The sequence below is a fragment of the Desmodus rotundus genome, chromosome 4 (genome assembly GCF_022682495.2).
Source record: "Desmodus rotundus isolate HL8 chromosome 4, HLdesRot8A.1, whole genome shotgun sequence".
NCBI classification, from domain to species: Eukaryota; Metazoa; Chordata; class Mammalia; order Chiroptera; family Phyllostomidae; genus Desmodus; species Desmodus rotundus.
In genome coordinates this window covers 156,860,120-156,879,447 of record NC_071390.1, presented here as the reverse complement: position 1 = coordinate 156,879,447, position 19,328 = coordinate 156,860,120, and the positions used below count along the sequence as shown (strand labels likewise).

Sequence of the window (19,328 nt, the reverse complement as noted above, 5' to 3'; positions counted from 1 at the left end):
AATCCAACTGGCATTAAAATTATTATACTACCAAATTTACTGAAAATTGTTGCAGAAGTTTCAAAGGGGCAATAAAAAAAAAAAGCAATCTTTTCCTTTCCTTTTCGGTTTTAGAACAGGCATTTTGGAGGCAACAAAATAGGTTAAAAGGCCATCAATGAAGTGTTTAAAATGCACACAAACTCAACAATAAATTTAAATATCAGTCACTTGGTTTTATTCTAGAAATCGGTATTTTTCCACTACATTTATGATTTTTATTTTATGCTCTAGGGCTCTCAAAAATTAAAGTAGCCATATTAAAACCCTTTGGGGAGATTTATATATGTTCCCAGTTGCATTCAATAATTTGGAGGGTGGGGCGAATTTGATTTTCTCTAGGTCCGTTTCAGCAACGCCCTTCTTTGCAGGCAACTTCTGGAATGGAGGGATGCGGTCTTAGATTGGCAAAGATCTTTAACTTACCCTGGAAGAGTCCGTCTAACGTGTTATCTACTGTTGTTAAAAACACGGAATAAAGTAAGGCTGTTCCCTTTTTTTCCATTTCTTCAGTAGTTGTACACTCATCTGTATTATCATTTCCTGCGCCTCTGCCAAACCCGCTAAACCGGGTGCTGTTAGCGACACAAAATTCGGGCTTTCTACGGGACCTTACGGGGTGTGTCGGGAAATACGGACCACTTTCGATTGCGGGAACTCGTGGACCCTTAGAACTGCGCGAGGGGCCTTCGACCTCGGGGGAGGGGGAGGGCGCTTGGCCCACGTGTCCCGAGAAGCCAGAGCAACTCGCGGACCGGGGTGCCGCACTGGCCAAATCCCGCGGGAACTGCCCTCGGGAGGCAGCCGCTCCTCCTACCCCTGGCCGCCCGCTCCCGGTTGCCATGGAGACCTGGGTCTTGGGCTGGCGGACGACTGCAGGCGGAGAAGGCGTACCTTCCGCGGCCGGAGCCCGCGGGTTCCAGGTCGCTGAGCTGCCTCGCCCGGGACGGGTGACAGCGCGAGGCCCCGGGGAGGCGCTGCGGTGCGCCCTCCTTCCGGGCCCCCGGGGGCCGCCGGCCCCCTGCCCTGAGCCCGGCGGGTGGGAGAACTAAACGGCCTTCGCTGGCCTCACTCGCCGATCTGCGGCCCCGGGGCTCCCGAGGGCACTGTTCCAGGCACCAGCCTCCGGTGGCCGCAGTGCCGCATCGCCGTCCCCACGGCCCCGGGAAACATCCGCTCTCTGGGGTAAAGGAGGATTCGCGGGAGCTAGAGAAAGGGGCGCCCGCGGGGCCGTAGACGCGGCACTTCGGGGAGCTGTCCCCCCGCCCCCCAGCTGGCCTGGGGAGAAGTCGCCTGTCGCCTGGGGGGCGATTCCCCAGCTGTCTCCACCTCTCTTCCCATTTGAGTGTGTGGAGGTTTCTTGGGTCTTATTCGGCTCGAAGTATAGGATGCTCAGGGGGGCCAGCAAACGCCGCCTCTTAGTCTTTCAGCCACAACAGAGTGGGGCACCGGGTGTGGTCCTGCGGAGAGAGTGATTTACTGAGATAACTTCGTCTGTCCACAGAGATGATGCTTAAGGTAGAAGAAAAACCATTTCCTGGAACACCTGAATTGTGATCGACGACAGCCAGGGGGCAAACATGCTACAGTTGAGTGAACTGCAGTATTCGAAGGAAAACGACGTCGAGGAGATCTCCCAGCTCGCTTGCCTGCCACTGTCAGATGACGAAGCATCCAGCGAAAAAAACTCTGGCGGCGTTCCCGAGAAAGCTGGCTATCCGGACCCCGTTTACATTATGGCAGCGAACGTTTTTCAGGGTATTCGAATCGAAAAGTCACCAGAGAAAGTCTTAATAAAGTACGGGAATAAACCCCTGCGGTCCTTGCCCAAGCCCGAGGATGAATCCCGTCAGCGCTCATCCTACGAGCTGGCGTTCAGTGCCTTGAAGTGTGAGTAGGAGCGGCCTCGAAGGTCGTCACTGCAAGAAAACAGAGAGAATTCGTGGCGTGCAGCCCCCTCAGCCACACCACAGTTGGGTTTTTATGCATATGATTATCTTTGGTCAGTTGCAAATGTCAAGGAATTAGGGGAGTTCCAGGAAAACAAGCTCTTTCAGGCCCAAAACTGGTTTTCAGTGTAGATTTTGCCTAGCATGCTGCCTTGTCCTTAGATGGATGTCAATCAGTCATTAAATAGCAGCAAGGAAGCATTTCCATCAGCAGGGAGAAGAGCAGCCCATTGAAGCACCCAAGTATAGTTTCCCTTTGCTTGGGATTTCTTTCCGTTCTGTGTTTACATGTTGTCTTTTAGTGGCTGAACTCTCACCCACAGAAACTAAAAACCAGTAAGAGGGTGGGAGAGGAACAGGGTTGGAATAAGAAGGTGCAATATATTAAAAATGAATATCCAAATTAAATCAACCCCAATTAAGATGGTCCCATTCATGGCCAATAGTTTTCATGTGGGGAGCTGGTAAATGTATTCCTCCACACTTTTGTAGAATTCTGCTTTTCCAGTTTCCCTCAGGGTGTGAGATGCCGTGTTTCAGACTCCCCGGGTGGTGCTTATGAACTTCTGAGTGGGGAGCTGATCCCAGGACGGAACGAAATAATGTTCACGTTGAGAGCAAGCAGTCAAGGGGCCTGGAGACACTTGTTCTTTGTACTAGCTGTAAACTTTAATATAATATAGTACCGTATAATATAATATAAACTATGAAGTTTATATTGGTTTGTAAACGGATTGGCCTGTAAACCGACTGAATATAGTTACAAAAAGGAGTTCCAGAAATGTTTGGAGTATTAGCAGCACGGTTGAAATGATAACCACATGGCTTCCTAAAGAGACAACGTGAAAGGGAAAACCTCGTTGCGTATATGTTTTTAGAATGTTAATCCTTCACGTGAGCAGTTAACAGTTGTTCCGTGGAGTTAAAATGCCTCATTAATTTCTTAGACGTGATTATATATTTTCAGTTGCCGAGATGATGTAGTTAAAATCTGAAGCCAGGAATTTGTCAACACATAGAAAAATTTGTTTGATGTTAAGAGGCAACTTGCCTTTGGTTTTCATTTTCTTTTCTCCTGCTTGTGATTTTTTTCTTTTAAAATCTGTCTTAGCCATTTTTCCTCCTCCAATTTAATCTTAAAGACTAACCAGTGAGTCAAATGAACATTTTTACATCTCTCCTTGCAAGAATGAAATGCAGACCGGGCATGTGTGTCGATTAGTTGGTATTTAATGTTAATACCAAAACTCTATTGTGACCATTTAGTTTCCTCATTGAATATTGAGTCTTGCCTTAGAATTCAGTACTAAAAGCCTGAACTTGTCTTATGTAAAACTCTGCCCAAATTAGATAGTCCTGCTCTGGTGATGTGTGTTATAGATTCTCTTTCTCTTTCCCTCAGTCTTTATTTTATGAAAAGGTCTTGTTACTATTTGATATTTTGTAATGACCCCCCAAATTCCATTCAGATAAATTATTGTCATAGGCCTTTACAAACCTGCTTTTGCTTGAAAGGCTCGTTTTTTAAATAAGTTCAAATTCTAAGTAGGATGGCTTTGGTTGCTTACTTGGTACAAATATTATTTTCTTCTTCTTATAATAATAATATATTGCTTAAATTATTATCTGAATAATTTCTGAATGCTCAAGTGGAATCAACCCAGAATTCCTAAATACAGTGTGTTTCCAAGATAAGAGCCTGATATTTTGCTTTAAAATATTGGAGGCTCTTGTTATTTCACATTTATCTTCTGCATCATCAATACTTTCACATGTTATTTTGTAAACTCATATTTGGTTTATATAGTAGAGATTCAGGGAATCACAGTACAGAAAAGAAAACTCAGAATTTCTTGCCTAAGGTTTTATAGGAGCTAAAAAGGTTAATGTACAAGTGAAAGAGAGCTTGGGTAAATGGTCCCTTTTCTGGTGAATTTGTGAACAGGTGATTAGATCATCTTACCTTTCAAAAAAAATTTTGAGGAAGTACAGGAGAGGAATAAAATGTCAAAGAAAATGCCTTAATTATAGAAATGTTAAGTGTATTCCTTTGGTTGGGTTTATGTTTTCCAGTTTTATTGTTTGCTCCTTCGATGATGTCCTTCTTTGTGTATAAGCTCTATTAAAGCAGTGAGTATATTTATCTGATTAACCCTTTTTAAAGGGTTTATTTATTTATTTTTAGACCGAGGGGAAGGGAGGGAGAAAGAGAAGGAGAGAAACATCAACCTGTGGTTGCCTCTCACATACCCCCTACTGGGGACCCGCCCACAACCCAGGCCTGTGCCCTGACTGGGAATCAAACCAGTGACCCTCTGGCTCACAGGCCAGGGCTCAATCCACTGAACCACACCAGCCAGGGCAGAGTAACCTTTTTTTAAAAAAAAGATTTTATTATTTATTTTTAGAGAGAGGAGAATGGAGGGGGTGGGGGAGAGAAACATCAATGTGTGGTTGCCTCTTGGGCACCCCCTACTGGGCACCTGGCCAGCAACTCAGGCATGTGCCCTGACTGGGAATAGAACTGGTTGGCACTGAATCCACTGAACCACACCAGCTAGAGCTGGTTAACCTTTTAAAGATATAAAGGGCTCTATATGTTTTTTGAAATGAAGACAACCTCTTCTGCTTTACTAAGTAGCCCCAAGATCACTTTTCTGCTAAAGCAGGTAATGAAGAGTAGCCTATACCTATTTGACTTCTGCCACAGAAGTAGAGTACTGGCAGCTAATTTGTTTTTTCAAGGAATCTCTGGATGTTTCAAGGAATACTAAATATTTTAAAAGAAGAAAATCTGGCAAAATGATTACTTTAAAAATATTTTTAAGAAAGCAAGAGAACTTTGAGGAAAGATATGACTCTGGAATTATTGATCGTATTGGTGGCTTAATTCTTTTCCCAATCTCTCTAGGTGTATATAGTAGTTGATAAATTTTCAGTACCAGAAACTGGCTGTGGCATTAACATAGTCATTTCAGAATCATCTAACCTGTCAGTGAAAAAAAACTGTAAATGCTTAATGTATGGTTTGCGAATTAGTAGTTGTTAGTTGGGGGTCCCAAGACCAACCTCGGTCAGTGATTTCACTAGAAGGATTCACAGAACTCAGCTTAGCTGTTATACCCATGGTTACAGTTTATTAACATGAAAGGTTAGAGATTAAAATCAGCAGGAGAAAAAAGGTACATAGGGCAGAGCCCAGGAGAGACCACGTTCAAACTTGTATTTTCCCTTCCCAGTGGAGTCTTGTGGACAGTCTTAATTCTCCTAGCAACAATGCATGACAATGCTAATGTAGTGTTGGCAACCAGGGAAGCTCACCCAAGCCTTGCTGTCCGGGGTTTTTATTGGGGGTCAGACATGTAGACACGGAATGCCCTGTTGCTAACTTTTCTCAGTCTCTTTCTTTTCCAAAAGTCAAGCTCATACTGTGTTGCCCAAGGACCTAGGTAAAAAGACACTTTTATCAGGCAAGATATTCCAAGGGCTTGTAGAGGTTGTCTTCCAGGAGCCAGTCAAGGGCCAAACCATTCTTTGGAATGTGCAGGGTTTGGCCAACCAGGCCTGCTAAATTAATTCTTGATTGCACAGTGACTCAGAAAACCAGATCAATGATCTCTTAAGCTCTCTGGTTGTTACCTAACAGGCCAAAGCAATTCTCTTGAATGACAATAATAATACATTACATTTGCATAGCTCTTTGTAATTTACAAAACAACTTTTATCATTTGATATTCCAGTCCTTTGAGATGAAAGATCTCATTTTCCAGATGAAAAAGTTGAGGGAAGCTCAGGAAGAGATTAAATGATGTGCCTAAGGAATCAAACAGGAGGAAGGATAAAGAAAGGGTTTCATTTGGTTGAAAGGGTGGTAGAATATCAACCCCATACCCAATCCTAGTTTTGTATGGTTCCACATTGTTTATTTTAACTGTATAATGATTTTCTATTTGGTGATACCAGCTTTTCCCTGTACGTACTTCTCTCAAATATTATTTCAAAAACATTAGTGGCTGTTCTTTCTCATTTTGCCCCAGAGACTTAATTTTGTTGTTTTCCTCCTTCCATACATGTAAAAACCCATCTGCCTATATTTTATAATTATAGGAGGGCCTTGACATTCTTGAAGCAAAGATTCTAGAGGTCTCTCATATGAAGGAAACTATGAACACGATAAAAACAGAGAGGGAGAACCTAGGGGAGAGTCAAAAGAAGAAATATCTTCTATCTTTTTTTTTCCAGGATGGGAGGGATAACTAGATGGACTATGAGTTTTAGGGGGTCCAATAAATAGCACTCTTCCTTTGCACTTCACTTTGGAACCCATTGAGAGTGGGAAAAGATATTTTGTGGATATGGATTTAGATCTCCAGTCAAGTGGCTTGCAAATATTTTACTCCTGAGTTAGAGACTTCCCATGTAATCCACGGCACAGCTGAAGAAGTGCAGAGATCCCTCCACCCCAACCCATGAAAGCTATAGCACATGGCAAAGAGCATCCTGGAATTCACGCAAGCCTTCTGCAGACAAGCTGGGAGAGGGGTGAAGTAGATGGGGAGAGGAAAAGAGGGAAAGAGAGGGATGGAAGAGTGGGAGAGATACATTCCAGTTCCTTCTTCTAATTTCACCAATCAAATAAATCCAGTTTTTCTTTCATAAGGAGTGGTAAGCAAGGGATAGGGCGAGAGTCCAGGAATGTGTCTCTAGGGAAGGCCTTCCACTCTGAAAACATGAGGAATGAGGATTAAGAGTTTCCTTCAAGGGAGAAAAAGAGGGAGAGAAACACCGATCAGTTGCCTCTTGCATACCCCCCCGATAGGGAACCTGGCCTGCAGCCCAGGCGTGTGCCCTGACTGGGAATCGAACCCATGACCTTTCAGTTTGCAGGCCAGTGCTCAACCAACTGAGCCACACCAGCCAGGGCAGTGAGTGGCATGTTTGAAATGGAGGTTTCAGATACAGAGCAGTGCCAGGTCTTAGATCAGTCTCCCAAGGACAAAAGGTGCCGTGTAGACAAATTTGTACTCAACCAGCAAGCCAGTTCACCCTGACCACAAGCCTGCATTTTAAATCCCAGGCCTGTAGAGGAGCCTACCTGTTCTTCCAAGGAACCACTGTTGGGTGAGAATTGAGTGGCATGTCAGATACTACCCAAGAGTCTGTGTCCCAGGACGGCGGGTATTGGGTGGGGGTAGGGGGCTAGGTGCCCAAATCACAGTTCATCAGTGGGTCTTCCCAGGCTTGGGCCCAGACTTTCAGAGGGAGGCCCCCTGGGACTTTCAGGAAAAAAAAAAGTTTCCTTCAACAGATTAAAGAGGCTGTAATTAGTGGGAAGCAGGGATAATTGGAGCTAATGTGCTGAAATAGGATAGGCAAGGTCTGCAGTTTTCAAGTAAGTCCTGATTACCCAAACCAGGCATTAGCAGTGTGTTTTATTTAGCCACTCTGGTTGGTCATAGGAGTAAGAAGAGAAAAGGCAGCGTAATGTTGTGGTGAAGAACGTGCACTTGATGCCGGATTGGGTTTGTGTCCCTCATCTGTCACTTGCTGTATGACTAGGAACATCTTAACCATTCTATGTCTCTTGCTGATCTATGAAATGAATTAACGATGGTACCTAGTTCATAGGGTTGTTGTGAAAGTCAAATGAATTAATACGTGGAAAGCACTTAGAACAATGGGTAGCATAGAAGGCACTATCTAAAATATACAGCTATTATAAATGTGGACGTTACTATGTGAGAATGTTATGTAGATTGTAGATATACAAGGGTAACACATTCTGCACAGTGTCAAAGGCAGCCCAAAGATAGTATCAGTTTTGACAGGAGCCCTAGAGGGGGGAAATGCAATGCTGGCAAAATTGTGTTGTCTCCTTTTTGTTCATTCTGCCTCTCCTATTTCTTAGGAGTCCAGCAGCACCTCCATTGCTCAAAGTTCTACAGCCTATGCAGGTCTGCTACCTTAGATGCCCTTCATTCTTTTGATGACTGTATTTTCTATGACAAAAATTGGGACTCATGCTGAGAAACTATGAAGTAGATAGGAACTAGTTTGCAAGTATTAAGTGTGTGAAACTCTGAACTTCATTTTTCTTATATGTGAAATGGGGATATGGACAATAATTCCCAAAGGATTTCCTGTGAAAATTGTGTTCCCAAGTTAGTCACTGCTTTTTCCTTTTCCCATCCCCCAAATGAAAACTAAAATTCAGTGTGTACTGTGCAAATGTTGGTTACCCATAAACATTGAATTGAAGCTAGCCTAGCTTTCTGTTCAATTACTAAAGTATTTGTTATAAGATGTATATGTGGTTTAAGTAGTTATAACAAAAGGAACACCGTTACCCTGCAGAGATTTTTAAGTATGTTCACTTGATTCCACTTAATACTGTGCCATCATCTCTCTGCCTGGAATACTCTCTCCTCATGGATCTTTACATGGCTAATTGTAGTTTGGGGCTTAGACCTTTTCACGTTTTATCCATGTCTCGACTAGCGAGTTCTACCAACTATTTAAGAAATACCACCAATTTAACAAACTCTTCAAAAGAACAGAGGAAGAAGGAAATCTTCCCACTCATAAGGCCAGCATAACCCTGATACCAACATTGACAAGATTATCATAAGAAGTTAGAGACCATTCCTCATGAACATAAACACAGAAGAAAAGTCATAAATCAAATATTAGCAAATTGAATCCAGCAGTACATAAAAAGATAAGACATTATGAATGAGATCTGTAATGTTTTCCAAAAGACATAGTTACAGGTTGGAATTTCTTTATTACTACTCTCACTACGCAGGTAATGTACCTTTGGCTATGATTCCATGTGGTGCCTGGGCCATTAGGGTCCAGCTTAATAAAGATTGAAAATATTTCATCACGTCATTGTAATTTAAACTTTATCAAAAATCAAGATATGTTTTAGATATTATAGCATTATATGAAGTGTATTTTGATTCCAACATTCTCATTTTCAGCTTTGGTATATTTAGTAACAGATATTTTCCTTATCTTGCAGATCAAGATATTTTGGAAACTATATTAATAGATAGCTATATCATTCCAAGTACTACAATAGTAAGTGAACGACTTTTATATAACTAGCTGTGTCTATGATTGTTAGTTAGAAAGTACTAAAAAGTCTTCAGGTTAAAGTCATAACTAGTTCGCTAAATACTGACACCTCTTCAAAGTATTTACTTAACTCTTTTCTACTTCTAGTGCTTCTAATACTGACCCCAGTCCTTTCATTTTGATGAATATACCAAAAATTGTCTTCTTTGGACAGATTTATTTTTTACTACACTTTTTTTTCTATTTTGAAGTCTTTATCTCCCAATCCAACCAGACTATGTAAAAATAGTCATATTCCTGCTCTCTTATGAAAAATAATGGAGTGGAAAATACTGCTATTAGATATCGCTCATATACTTTGCTTTGTGTGTTTCCCCTTGTAGCCGGATCATTTGAACAGTCTAATTATTGTGATGCTGTATGACTTCCAAGACAGAAAATTTCAAGCTCGTCTCCTCTCTGGTAATGAAGAGTCCATAGCAGAAGTTCAAGAAGTAGAGAACCTTCTTAATAGGTAATTGTAAAAGTGAAAAGGATGTTTTACATGAAATCATTGTTAGTTTCATTGGCAGGACTCTATAAAGTATAATGTATAGATGAGTGTTAAAATGTATAGAGAAAAAAAATAAAAGTTCTTAAGTTTCCTAAGTTCCTTTAAAAACAGTCTTCAACAGGTTAAATATTCTGTTTAAAATCAAGTTGTTTTTAAAAGCTGAACCATAAGATCCAACTTGTGTTTGGAAAATCATGAAAAATTACTAATAATTTTTATACATACATAAATTAAACTTCATTTGAAATAGATATTGTTTGTTTTCTTAGCTTTGTTTATAGTTCTTTTTAAAAAGTCTGACATATCAAATGAGAATTCCAACACTAGATCAGAATCCACTGCTTTGACAAAATGAAAAAAAGACAACTTTTTACTTAGTTAAGAACAAACATATTTTAATTTTGTTTTCTTTTTATTATAAATAGTAACAGAAACCTCCTATGGAGATAATAATAAAAAGGTTAGCCAATGAAATTAATGCATGTAAAATGCTTAGATTTTACCTGCAGCTAGGGATTCAGACACATAGTAAATGGTCAATAAATGTTGAGTGCTACTGTTGTCAGGGCTTCTACTATTATGCTGTTGAACCTTAATAGAAAGCACATAACAACCACCACAATCTTGCAGGAAGATTTTTACCTAATGAATGATTTGAAACAGTTGGCAGTAAGATGTCTAATTTTATATTGTTATGGGACATTCAAGCAGTTTCATTTAAATTGCTGAAGGCTGACACTGGAGGAGTCAGGTAATGGAATGATATTAATGGGTTAACATTTATTGAGCACTTAATATGTATCAATTACTCTTTTTTTTTACCTTAAACTTCTATGTATTTGCACTTATTTATGGGTTGTGATTTCGATTAAGTCTACATTCAGTCGCTCTTTTAAGAAGCTCTTAACATAACTACCTTATGTGGTAGATACTGTCACTAACTTTCATTACTACACATGGGAAAATGGAGGCACAGCCAGGTGAAAGGAACCTATCTACTGTCATAGAGCTAGAAGGGAGTAGCCAGAATCTCAGTCTCAGGAAGTCTGATGCCAGAGCACAAGCTTTCACCATTTGTGTGCTACCACTCCTTACACTTAGGATAGTGAGGTTTGGCTGAGGGACTCTGGAAGATTAAAGACGTGACACATCCTCTCTCCTGTCAGTTGCAGCCCTGAGAAATGGTGGGATGAAGATTTAAGCTTAGGAATGACATAACTACTATTAACATATAAAAAGAAAGCTCCGGCTATCTGCACAATGGGGATGCATTTGTACACTTGGGGCTATGAGCTCAGGAGAAATGATGGGTCTTCATGGTCATACCAACCAGTTCTTGTTTTTTTTTTCTGTCATTTGGAACTTTGAGGCATGGGATAATCAGAACTGGGAAGGGCTTGATACAGATTCATGAAAGTTCCTTAATCTTTTCAAGGCTGCATGTTGCCATCTTGAGGTCACACAGCTAGTGAGTGACAGAAGCTGAACTTATCTCCGATTTGCTTGACTATAAATCCTGCACCTCTTTCGCTACATCAGATGTGTCTCTCAGCCGCCCATCGACACGAGTGTCTGGGGGGTGCACAGCTGTACCGGGGCAGCACCGGCTGAAAAGAGGAAGGAGGATGGTTGGACTTCGGTTTTCGAATATGGCAGATGTGTGTTTTAGAGTACAAAAATTTGAAATGGAATTACCAGAGGACTTGTTAAAATTTGAAATATAAGTTGTTAATGTTTCTAGTAGAAAATTGGTAGTCTTGTCTTCAATGCATTAATCACCAAAAATGGGTTTTCTATCTCTAGTTTTAAGACAAAATTGGCTGCAGCATTGGCAAGATGTCGAATCAAACATGATGCCCTTTCAATTTACCACATTCTTCCAGAGACGGTTAGGAACCAGGAACTAAGGGCCTCCACTTTGCCACTTTATGCCTGGATAAATTCTTGCAAAACCAGGTAACGGTTTTAATCAAATTTTTATTCATATTTCAAGTTACTAACCTTTCAAAATAAACTTTCGATGCAATAAGAAATATTACCTTTGTAATGGGTGGGGCACATCCAGGGGAGTAATTGGAGAATCATAGTTTAGTTCAGAATCTTATCACCAAATTACCAAAGATAACCACATAAATATGTTAACTTTTCTGTCTCTATCTTTTAACTTATTGTTGCCTAAAATTATAAGTTCCATTAGCTGCAGTATATGCAGTGGTAATTTTTTACTGTAGGAAAAGATGCTAATGTTAAGTACATTTTTAATATGTTATATTTGTGTTACAACCTAATGTTGCATATTTACAGCCCTGAAGAAGTTTATCACAGTTTGAAGAAAAAAGGCTACAGTAAAGTGAAATCTGTATTGAACATGGGTGGTAAAGTCTTTGCTGTGGACCAACATTGCTATAATGTCTTAATTTTTCCATCTCATCTTAAAAGTGATCTTCTAAATATAGATCTTTTCAAAGATTATAAACTGATATTCCAGGTAAGTTAACATTTATATTCATTGTGATTCCCAATAATCCTACTTACCCAGGGAATCCCTCCATGTAAAACCTAACAAACTGATTATATATATATATTTTTATAGATTATCAGGGAGGTTTATAAGGTCTAATTTTTACCTTGAATAAAACAAATACCTCTACAGTCAGTATTCCTGTTATACTGTAGCATCTTTGTCCTGTGTGAATTTGTGAACATATTCTTCCCCAGACCTCATAGATGGGAGACTTGTATTGCTGGCTGCTATATGTTTCTCTCCCAAGGGAAGATTCAAGAGAAGGCACAATGATACATTTTCTTTCTTACAGTTCTGCCGAAGGTGCTAGTGCCATCCTGCTTTGAAATTCTAACGTGTTTATATAGTCTTACAGCTTTGATTTGTAAGAGGGGTATGATGTCTATCAATATAGGAAGAGAATGTAAGATGATATGAGGTTTCAATAAAATGAAAAATAAAAGGTTCAAAAAGTTAAGTTAAATTAATTTTTATGTCCTTAGATTCTAATACTTACCTCAGATTCACCTTGGTCTTCTAAGGTTTATCCTTCACGGCACCCATATTCCTGGGACGAATCTTGTGACCTTATACTAGAAAGACACTCTATTGAATCCCAGTCTGTCTAGCCCCCTTTTATATGCTTGTCAACCATCTTCTAAGTTCTGTGAACTAGCAGCAATTTAGATCACAATGTAATGGGGAAGAGAGAATGGCAGTTGTGGATGAATGGGTTTCATGAATGGATAGGCATGGGAGCTAAGGCAGGACATCACTAATCTATTAATCACTTATTGGGGATTTCGACATTGTCTTATCACTCCATAAACCTTAAATGGAAACAGTCATAATTTAAGCTAAACAAAGGTCATTGTTTTAAATCAGTTTATATTCAGTTACCTTTGTTAAATTTGTATTTTAACATATAAGATGTTTTAAAATAAAATGGGTTAGGTATCTCTTCAAGATTCCTACCAAGTACTTTTCATGCTTCTAGTTAAACCCTTCGAAATTCTAATCATACCATATCTTGCAGGACAAATCTCGAAGTCTTGCTGTCCATTCTGTAAGGGCTGTTTTAAATATGGATGATGATGTCTTGATGGTCAATACAGGTTCGTGGTACACAGTTGCCCATATGTCAATCTTAACAAGTAATAATTCCACAAAAATATTTGTGTGTGGAGTACAATCACAAACTAAGCATCCTGACCTGAAGAACCTTTTCACAAAAATGGGGTGTGACAGTAAGTACCAATATTTATTTGTTTGGTAATTAATATTCTATAAGATTTAGAAATATTAAAAATATTTGTGCTATTTTAAATGTAAAAACTCTATATGAACTATATACTCTTAAGATCCTCACTAATTCATATTATATCAGTCTGTTCTTGTTGCTTAATATTGGTTAAACAACTATAGTTTAAATTAATGAACATACTGACACTTTGGTATATTGCTTGCCATTTAGCCACTATATAAATTTATGTTCAAACAATAATTAGTTAAAGTGAGTGGTAGAAATGATCATCCTTTAATAAATAAGAACACAATCATAGGAGTACTTAAGGGACAAAGGTAATATGTAGGACTAGCAGCTATGTCCTCTTAGGCTTCTTATTTTTAGAAAGTTTTTCATTGGATCATGCTCAGACTAAAGATAATATTTCATTATAGGTTCAGTGAGGCTGAAAACTAAAAAACCCCGAAAAGCAAAAAAACAAACTTTTGACGCATTCACCGGGCTAGGGAGAAAAACAAGTAGAATTCAGGGCTTGACCCCGAGAGACTGGTAAATACCCAGGATTTCATTTGGAGCCCAAAAGAAGTATACCCTGGATAGCGATTAGTTCCCCAGTGAACTGAAGCCTGAATGTCAGCATTTCAATTAGCATTTGGGTTAAAGAGATCTGGGATTGCGAGTGCTCAGGCTTAGCTACTATCAGAAGCAAAAGTAAATTCTCCCTGGAAGAAAGTAACATCACCCGAGGTCTCCTTTTATCTCCTAAGTTTTTTCAAATGCAATGTCTGGCACTCAATTTTAAAAAACCAACCAGACGAACAGGAAGAAAAGATACGGCTGAATTAAAGAGAAAAAACACTATAATAGAAACAAGCCCACATAATGTCCAAATACTGGAGATATCACATGTGGTCTTTAAAATATCCACAATTAATATGCTAATAAGACTAAATGCCAAGTTGTAGGATTTCAGCAGAAGACTGGAAACAATAATGTTTAAAAAACATCAAAAGACAATTCTAGAAACAAAAAAATACATATATAAACTTAGGAAATTGATAGATTTAATAGATTAGACAGAAGTAAAGAAAGAATAAGTGAACTGGTAGGCAAGAAGAAATACCTAGACTGAAGCATGGGAAGACGAAATCGTGGGTAATACAGAAGAGATCATACAATACACATGAGACTCAGTGATCCAGTGATGTCATATATGTTGTGGTTGGGAACCCAGAGAGAGAGAAGAGGAATTGGGAGGAAACAATATTTGAAATTCAGGCTGGGAATTTTTCAAAATGGATGAAATAAATTAAGCCATAGATTTAAGAAGCCCTATGAATTCCAGTAAGAATAAATACACAGAGCACATCCTAGCATAGCTGCTGAAAGCCGACGACAAAGAGCAGTGTTCAGAGCACCCAGGGAGGGGATGCATACTACTCTCAGTGGAATAACAACAAAACTAAAAACTAACTTTTCAGCAGGACAACTGAAGCCAGAAGACTATTAAACAGTATCTACATAGTGCTGAAAGAAACTGCAGGCTAGATTTTTATACTCAGCAGAAATGTCCTTTTAAAATAAAATGAAATAAAGACATTTTTAGACAAACAAAATCTGAGAGTTTGTCACCAGCAGACCCTACAAAGGATATACTAAAGATTATTGTTTAAATAGAAGGAATATTATCTCATAGAAAGTTGTAGATGCTAGAAGAAATGAACAATGGAAAGGGCAAGTACATAGGTAAATCTAAATAATTATAGTCTAATGTGAGATCGTAAACTAAAGTCGTGTGGGGTTAAAAATATGTATGTTACATGTAATTAAAATAAGTTAGAACAATGGCACATAGAAAGAAATGGAATTAATGTCCATTGCTTTGTTCATGAAATGGTAAAAGTAGTAAATTATTAAGGCAGTGACGTGTGCAATCAATAAACACATAATACAAGAATCTATATCTACTAGCTGAGAGGGAGAGGGAAATGGAATAGGGAATTGGGATACCATATAACATGTACAAGTATATGTGTTATGTGATATATATGTTATATGATATGCGTGTATATATATGTGTCATATACTAAAACCACTCAACGAGGAAAGAACAACAAATGGTTCTGGGACAAGTGGATAGGCCCTGGCAAAAGAACGAAGTTTGACTTCTACCTCAAACCATGTACAGCCCTGACTGGTGTGGCTCAGTTGGTTGGGCATCATCCCGCAAAACAAAATGTCACAGGTTTGATTTTTGGTCAGGGCACATGCCTGGGTTGTAGGCTTGGTCCTGGTCGGGGTGCATACGAGAGGCAACTGATGGATGTTTCTCATGTCAGTTTCTTTCCATCTCTTTTTCCCTCCCTTTCCCTCTCTCTAAAAATAAATAAATAAAATCTTTTTAAAATGTCCTGGCTGGTGTGGCTCAGTGGATTGAATGCCAGTTTCAAACAATTCCCAGTCAGGGCACATGCCTGTGCTGCAGGCCAGGTCCCCAGTAGGGGGCGCCTGGGAGGCAACCACACATTGATGTTTTTCTCCTCTTCTTCCCTCCCTCCCTCTCTCTCTAACAATAAATAATTAAAATCTTTAAAACATATATATACAAAAATTAACTCAAAATTTATTAAAGACCAAGGTCTAAGAGGTAAAACTATACGGCTCCTAGAAGAAAACGCAGGGGTGTATCTTCGTTATCTTGGACTTAACAGTGGTTGTCTAGATATAACAACAAAAGCACAGCAACGAAAGAAAAAAAATACATCAACTGGACTTTATACAAAGTAAAAACTTTTGTTCTGCCATGGTCACTGTCAAGAAAGTGAAAAAGACAACCTACAGAATGGTAGTAAATATTTGGAAATCATTTTTCTGATAAGAAGCTTGTACCTTAAGTATATGAACAGTTCAATAAGAAGACAATGTCACAAATATGGATAAAGGATCTGAATTTAATCTGACTCATCAAGAAAAAGAGATCATAAAACAATTCCTACCCAATTCAGATCAAAATCACGACAGATCCTGGAAACAGCTGAAACATATAAAGATATCATGAGCAATTTAGTGCCAACCAACTTGAACATTTAAATAATATGGGCATATTCCTGGAACAACACAACCAACTACTTTTGTTAAAATCTGAATACTTTTGTATTTATTGTGTTCTTAAAATTAGTGGATATTAATGCCTTTTAATTAATTCATAATTGAAAATCTCACTTATTCTCAAAGAAAAAAAAACCCCTACATTCCTATAGGAAGAAATAATACTCTTTCACAGAATAATTAAAGAGGGACTACTTCCCAGTTTATTTTTTCAAACTATAAGAGAAAGTTTCTTTAGAAAGTCACAGAGGTAGGAGAAGTGAGCTGTAGAAGCAGTGGGCTCAGGAAACACGTTACAGAGGCAAAAGAAGGGCCCTTGGAGCCCAGGAGAGAAGGATCAGGGTAACTGACCTGCAGCAAGCAGAGGGGCACAGAAAAGATGCTCCCGAGAGGGAGAACGCCCCGCCCCCCACAGTCTGATTGACAACCTGGATATCAAATCTGGAAAAGGACTTTAAAGGAGGGAAAATTGTAGACCAGTGTCACTCATGAGCAAGGCTGTAAAAAATGCATATTAGTGATCTGAAATATTGTAAATAGGATACTAGTAAACTTAATTCAGTGACATAAAAGAATAATAATACATTATAAGTAAGCTGGGCTTATTCTAGGAATATAAAGTTGTTTTAACTCTTAAAAATCAATTTATATAATCACTATATTAATAGAAGGAGAAAAATCATATCACCTTAATAGATACAGAATAGAAATTGATACAATTTAACATTTATTCATGATATATATGCAGCAAAAATCATATATTGAACACTGCAGTGTATTGAGGAAGAAATGGTCTTTTCAGTAAATAGTGCTGGGAAAAAAATGAAACTAACCCTTTTTTCACACCATGTACACAGATCCAAAATCCTCTAGAATTTATTAAAGGAGAAACACTTTATGACCTGGGGTTGGTGAGCATTTCTTAAACAGAATACGAAAAGCACTAACTATAAAAGTAAAGGTTGATAAGTTGGACTATAGTAAATTAAAAAGAAAACAACACTGTGCATTAAGAAAAAGCAAAGGTAAATCGTAGAGAGGGAACATACCAGTTGATGAAGAGTTTTTATCCACAGTATATAAGAAATTCTTTAAAAAAAAAAAGACAACCCAGTCGGAAAACATAACCTAGTCAAATGCCTTCACTAGGCATCTCCCAGAAGAGGACCTCAAGGTGCCAAAAAAAAGGTAGAAGTACCCTACCTCATTAGTAAGGAGGGCAATGCAATTAAAATCGTGACCTACCACCACACATCCACAAAATCATTAAAACAAGACTGTTAGTGACTTGGGAATATTAAACACTTCGGTGGGACTGTAAATTTGTACAACCACTTTGGAAAACTAGTTAGTCACTGAAGTTGAGTATAGACCCTCTAATACTTAGATGTCAGGAAGTCGAATGGGAGGGATCTAACAAAGGGTACACTAGAGAAATGGGATAAGAGTCGAGAACAAAATGAGTTCAGACGCTGACCAGGTATTGCTTTATTGCCTCTCAGCTCCAAACCCACCCATTGCCCTGCTTTGTGATACTGGAAGTGTACTCCATTTCTCCATTGCCAGCTGGCTCACCATTAGTCTCTGCCATTAGCAGATGCTGGAGAGACATTGCAAGACTCGAAGAGGAAGAAAAAAGGACTTTCCTTCCTCTTCCAGTGTTTGTTTATCCCTGTGGTGGCCATGCAGGGGTCCCAGCAGAATTAGCTTTGTCCCCTTCTCAGATAGCTCAATCTCAGCCTTGCACCCCCCACCCACTCCTCTCCTCTGACTTGCTAAGTTCCTTGTTCACACTTTCCTTAGCCATGGTGGGTAGTGGCTATTCTGCAGTTACCACCTCTGTACACATTAGAGTTCTCCAGTAGTTGACCACCTTTTACCTAGTTAACAAGGGAGAGTAGGAAGTACAGAGTAACCAAGCAAAGAGAGAAGGAGGTTTCTCCTTTTAGAAGTATTCCAGATAATACATGAAAAAAGGGTGATAGAATTAGAATACAGTAGTCCCTTCTTAGCAGTGGATACAGTGGGTGCCTCCAACCACACATAATATTGAACCCTATATACACAGTATATTTTTCCTGCATATTCATACCTATGATGAAGTTGAATTTATAAACTAGGCACAGTAAGAGACTAACAACAGTAACTAATAGATCAATTATGACAACATACTGTAATAAAGTTAAGTGAATGTGGTCTCCCTCTCTCAAAATACCATATTGTATGGCACTCACCCTTCTTGAGATGAGATGTGAGATGATGAAATAAAGTGAAGTGAATGATGCAGCACTGTGACAGTATCACTATTGTCCTTCTGGCAATGTCAGGGGAGGATCATCTGATTCGGGTGGGCCTGAATTATCGAGCCGTGGCGATGTCAATGGTTGGATGTCAGGAGCAGCTGAAGTGGGTGGTTGGGGAAATTTAATATTTTCAGACCATGGTTGACCACAGGTAACTGAAGCCGCGGAAAGCAATACCATGGATAAGGGGGCACCACCATATGATTATTTGGTAATCCCTTTGCTGATACTACAAAGGCAACTTACTGGATAAACATGACACCATTTGTGAAGTACTTTTGCTCCCCTCTGCCGAAAAAGAAATAAAAATCCTAGCTTAAATAAAAGAGAATCTTTTTTCTTTTAGTAGTAGTAGCTCTGACTACTAAGTATGGGAAGCACAAAATACAGGAACATGTGAAACTACACTCTAGGGAAGCAATTAGCAAAATCCAGACTGTGGGAAACTCCAGTAGTACAGATACGTTTCATTAAGAAATACATGGCAAGAAAAATGGAAAGGGAGCCTTTAGATACAAATAAATGTAAAATGAGACATCAATTCAAA

The 19,328-nt window shown here is 39.1% G+C and overlaps 1 protein-coding gene and 1 long non-coding RNA gene across 5 annotated transcripts in view; one reads left to right on the top strand and one right to left on the bottom strand.

The window, feature by feature from the left end:
* The window catches only part of LOC128780639 (uncharacterized), a 38,862-nt gene extending 38,139 nt beyond the window's left edge, over positions 1-723 (bottom strand). The window contains exon 1 of the long non-coding RNA XR_008426583.1: positions 466-723. This is a non-coding gene — a long non-coding RNA (uncharacterized lncRNA). The remainder of the gene's footprint in view (positions 1-465) is intronic.
* A 160-nt stretch (positions 724-883) lies between these two features.
* Positions 884-19,328, top strand: part of NSUN7 (NOP2/Sun RNA methyltransferase family member 7) — a 34,187-nt gene continuing 15,742 nt past the window's right edge. The window contains exons 1-7 of one of the 4 annotated variants that reach the window (XM_053922828.2): positions 884-962; positions 1,544-1,929; positions 9,013-9,071; positions 9,452-9,582; positions 11,425-11,577; positions 11,926-12,109; positions 13,161-13,371. In XM_053922828.2, coding sequence (XP_053778803.1) covers positions 1,620-1,929; positions 9,013-9,071; positions 9,452-9,582; positions 11,425-11,577; positions 11,926-12,109; positions 13,161-13,371 — 1,048 coding nt within the window. In that variant the 5' untranslated portion in view covers positions 884-962; positions 1,544-1,619. Of the gene's footprint in view, positions 1,225-1,543; positions 2,012-9,012; positions 9,072-9,451; positions 9,583-11,424; positions 11,578-11,925; positions 12,110-13,160; positions 13,372-19,328 lie in introns of those variants that run through there. The other 3 variants (XM_024573774.4, XM_053922829.2, XM_053922830.2) reach the window with 3 other exon arrangements.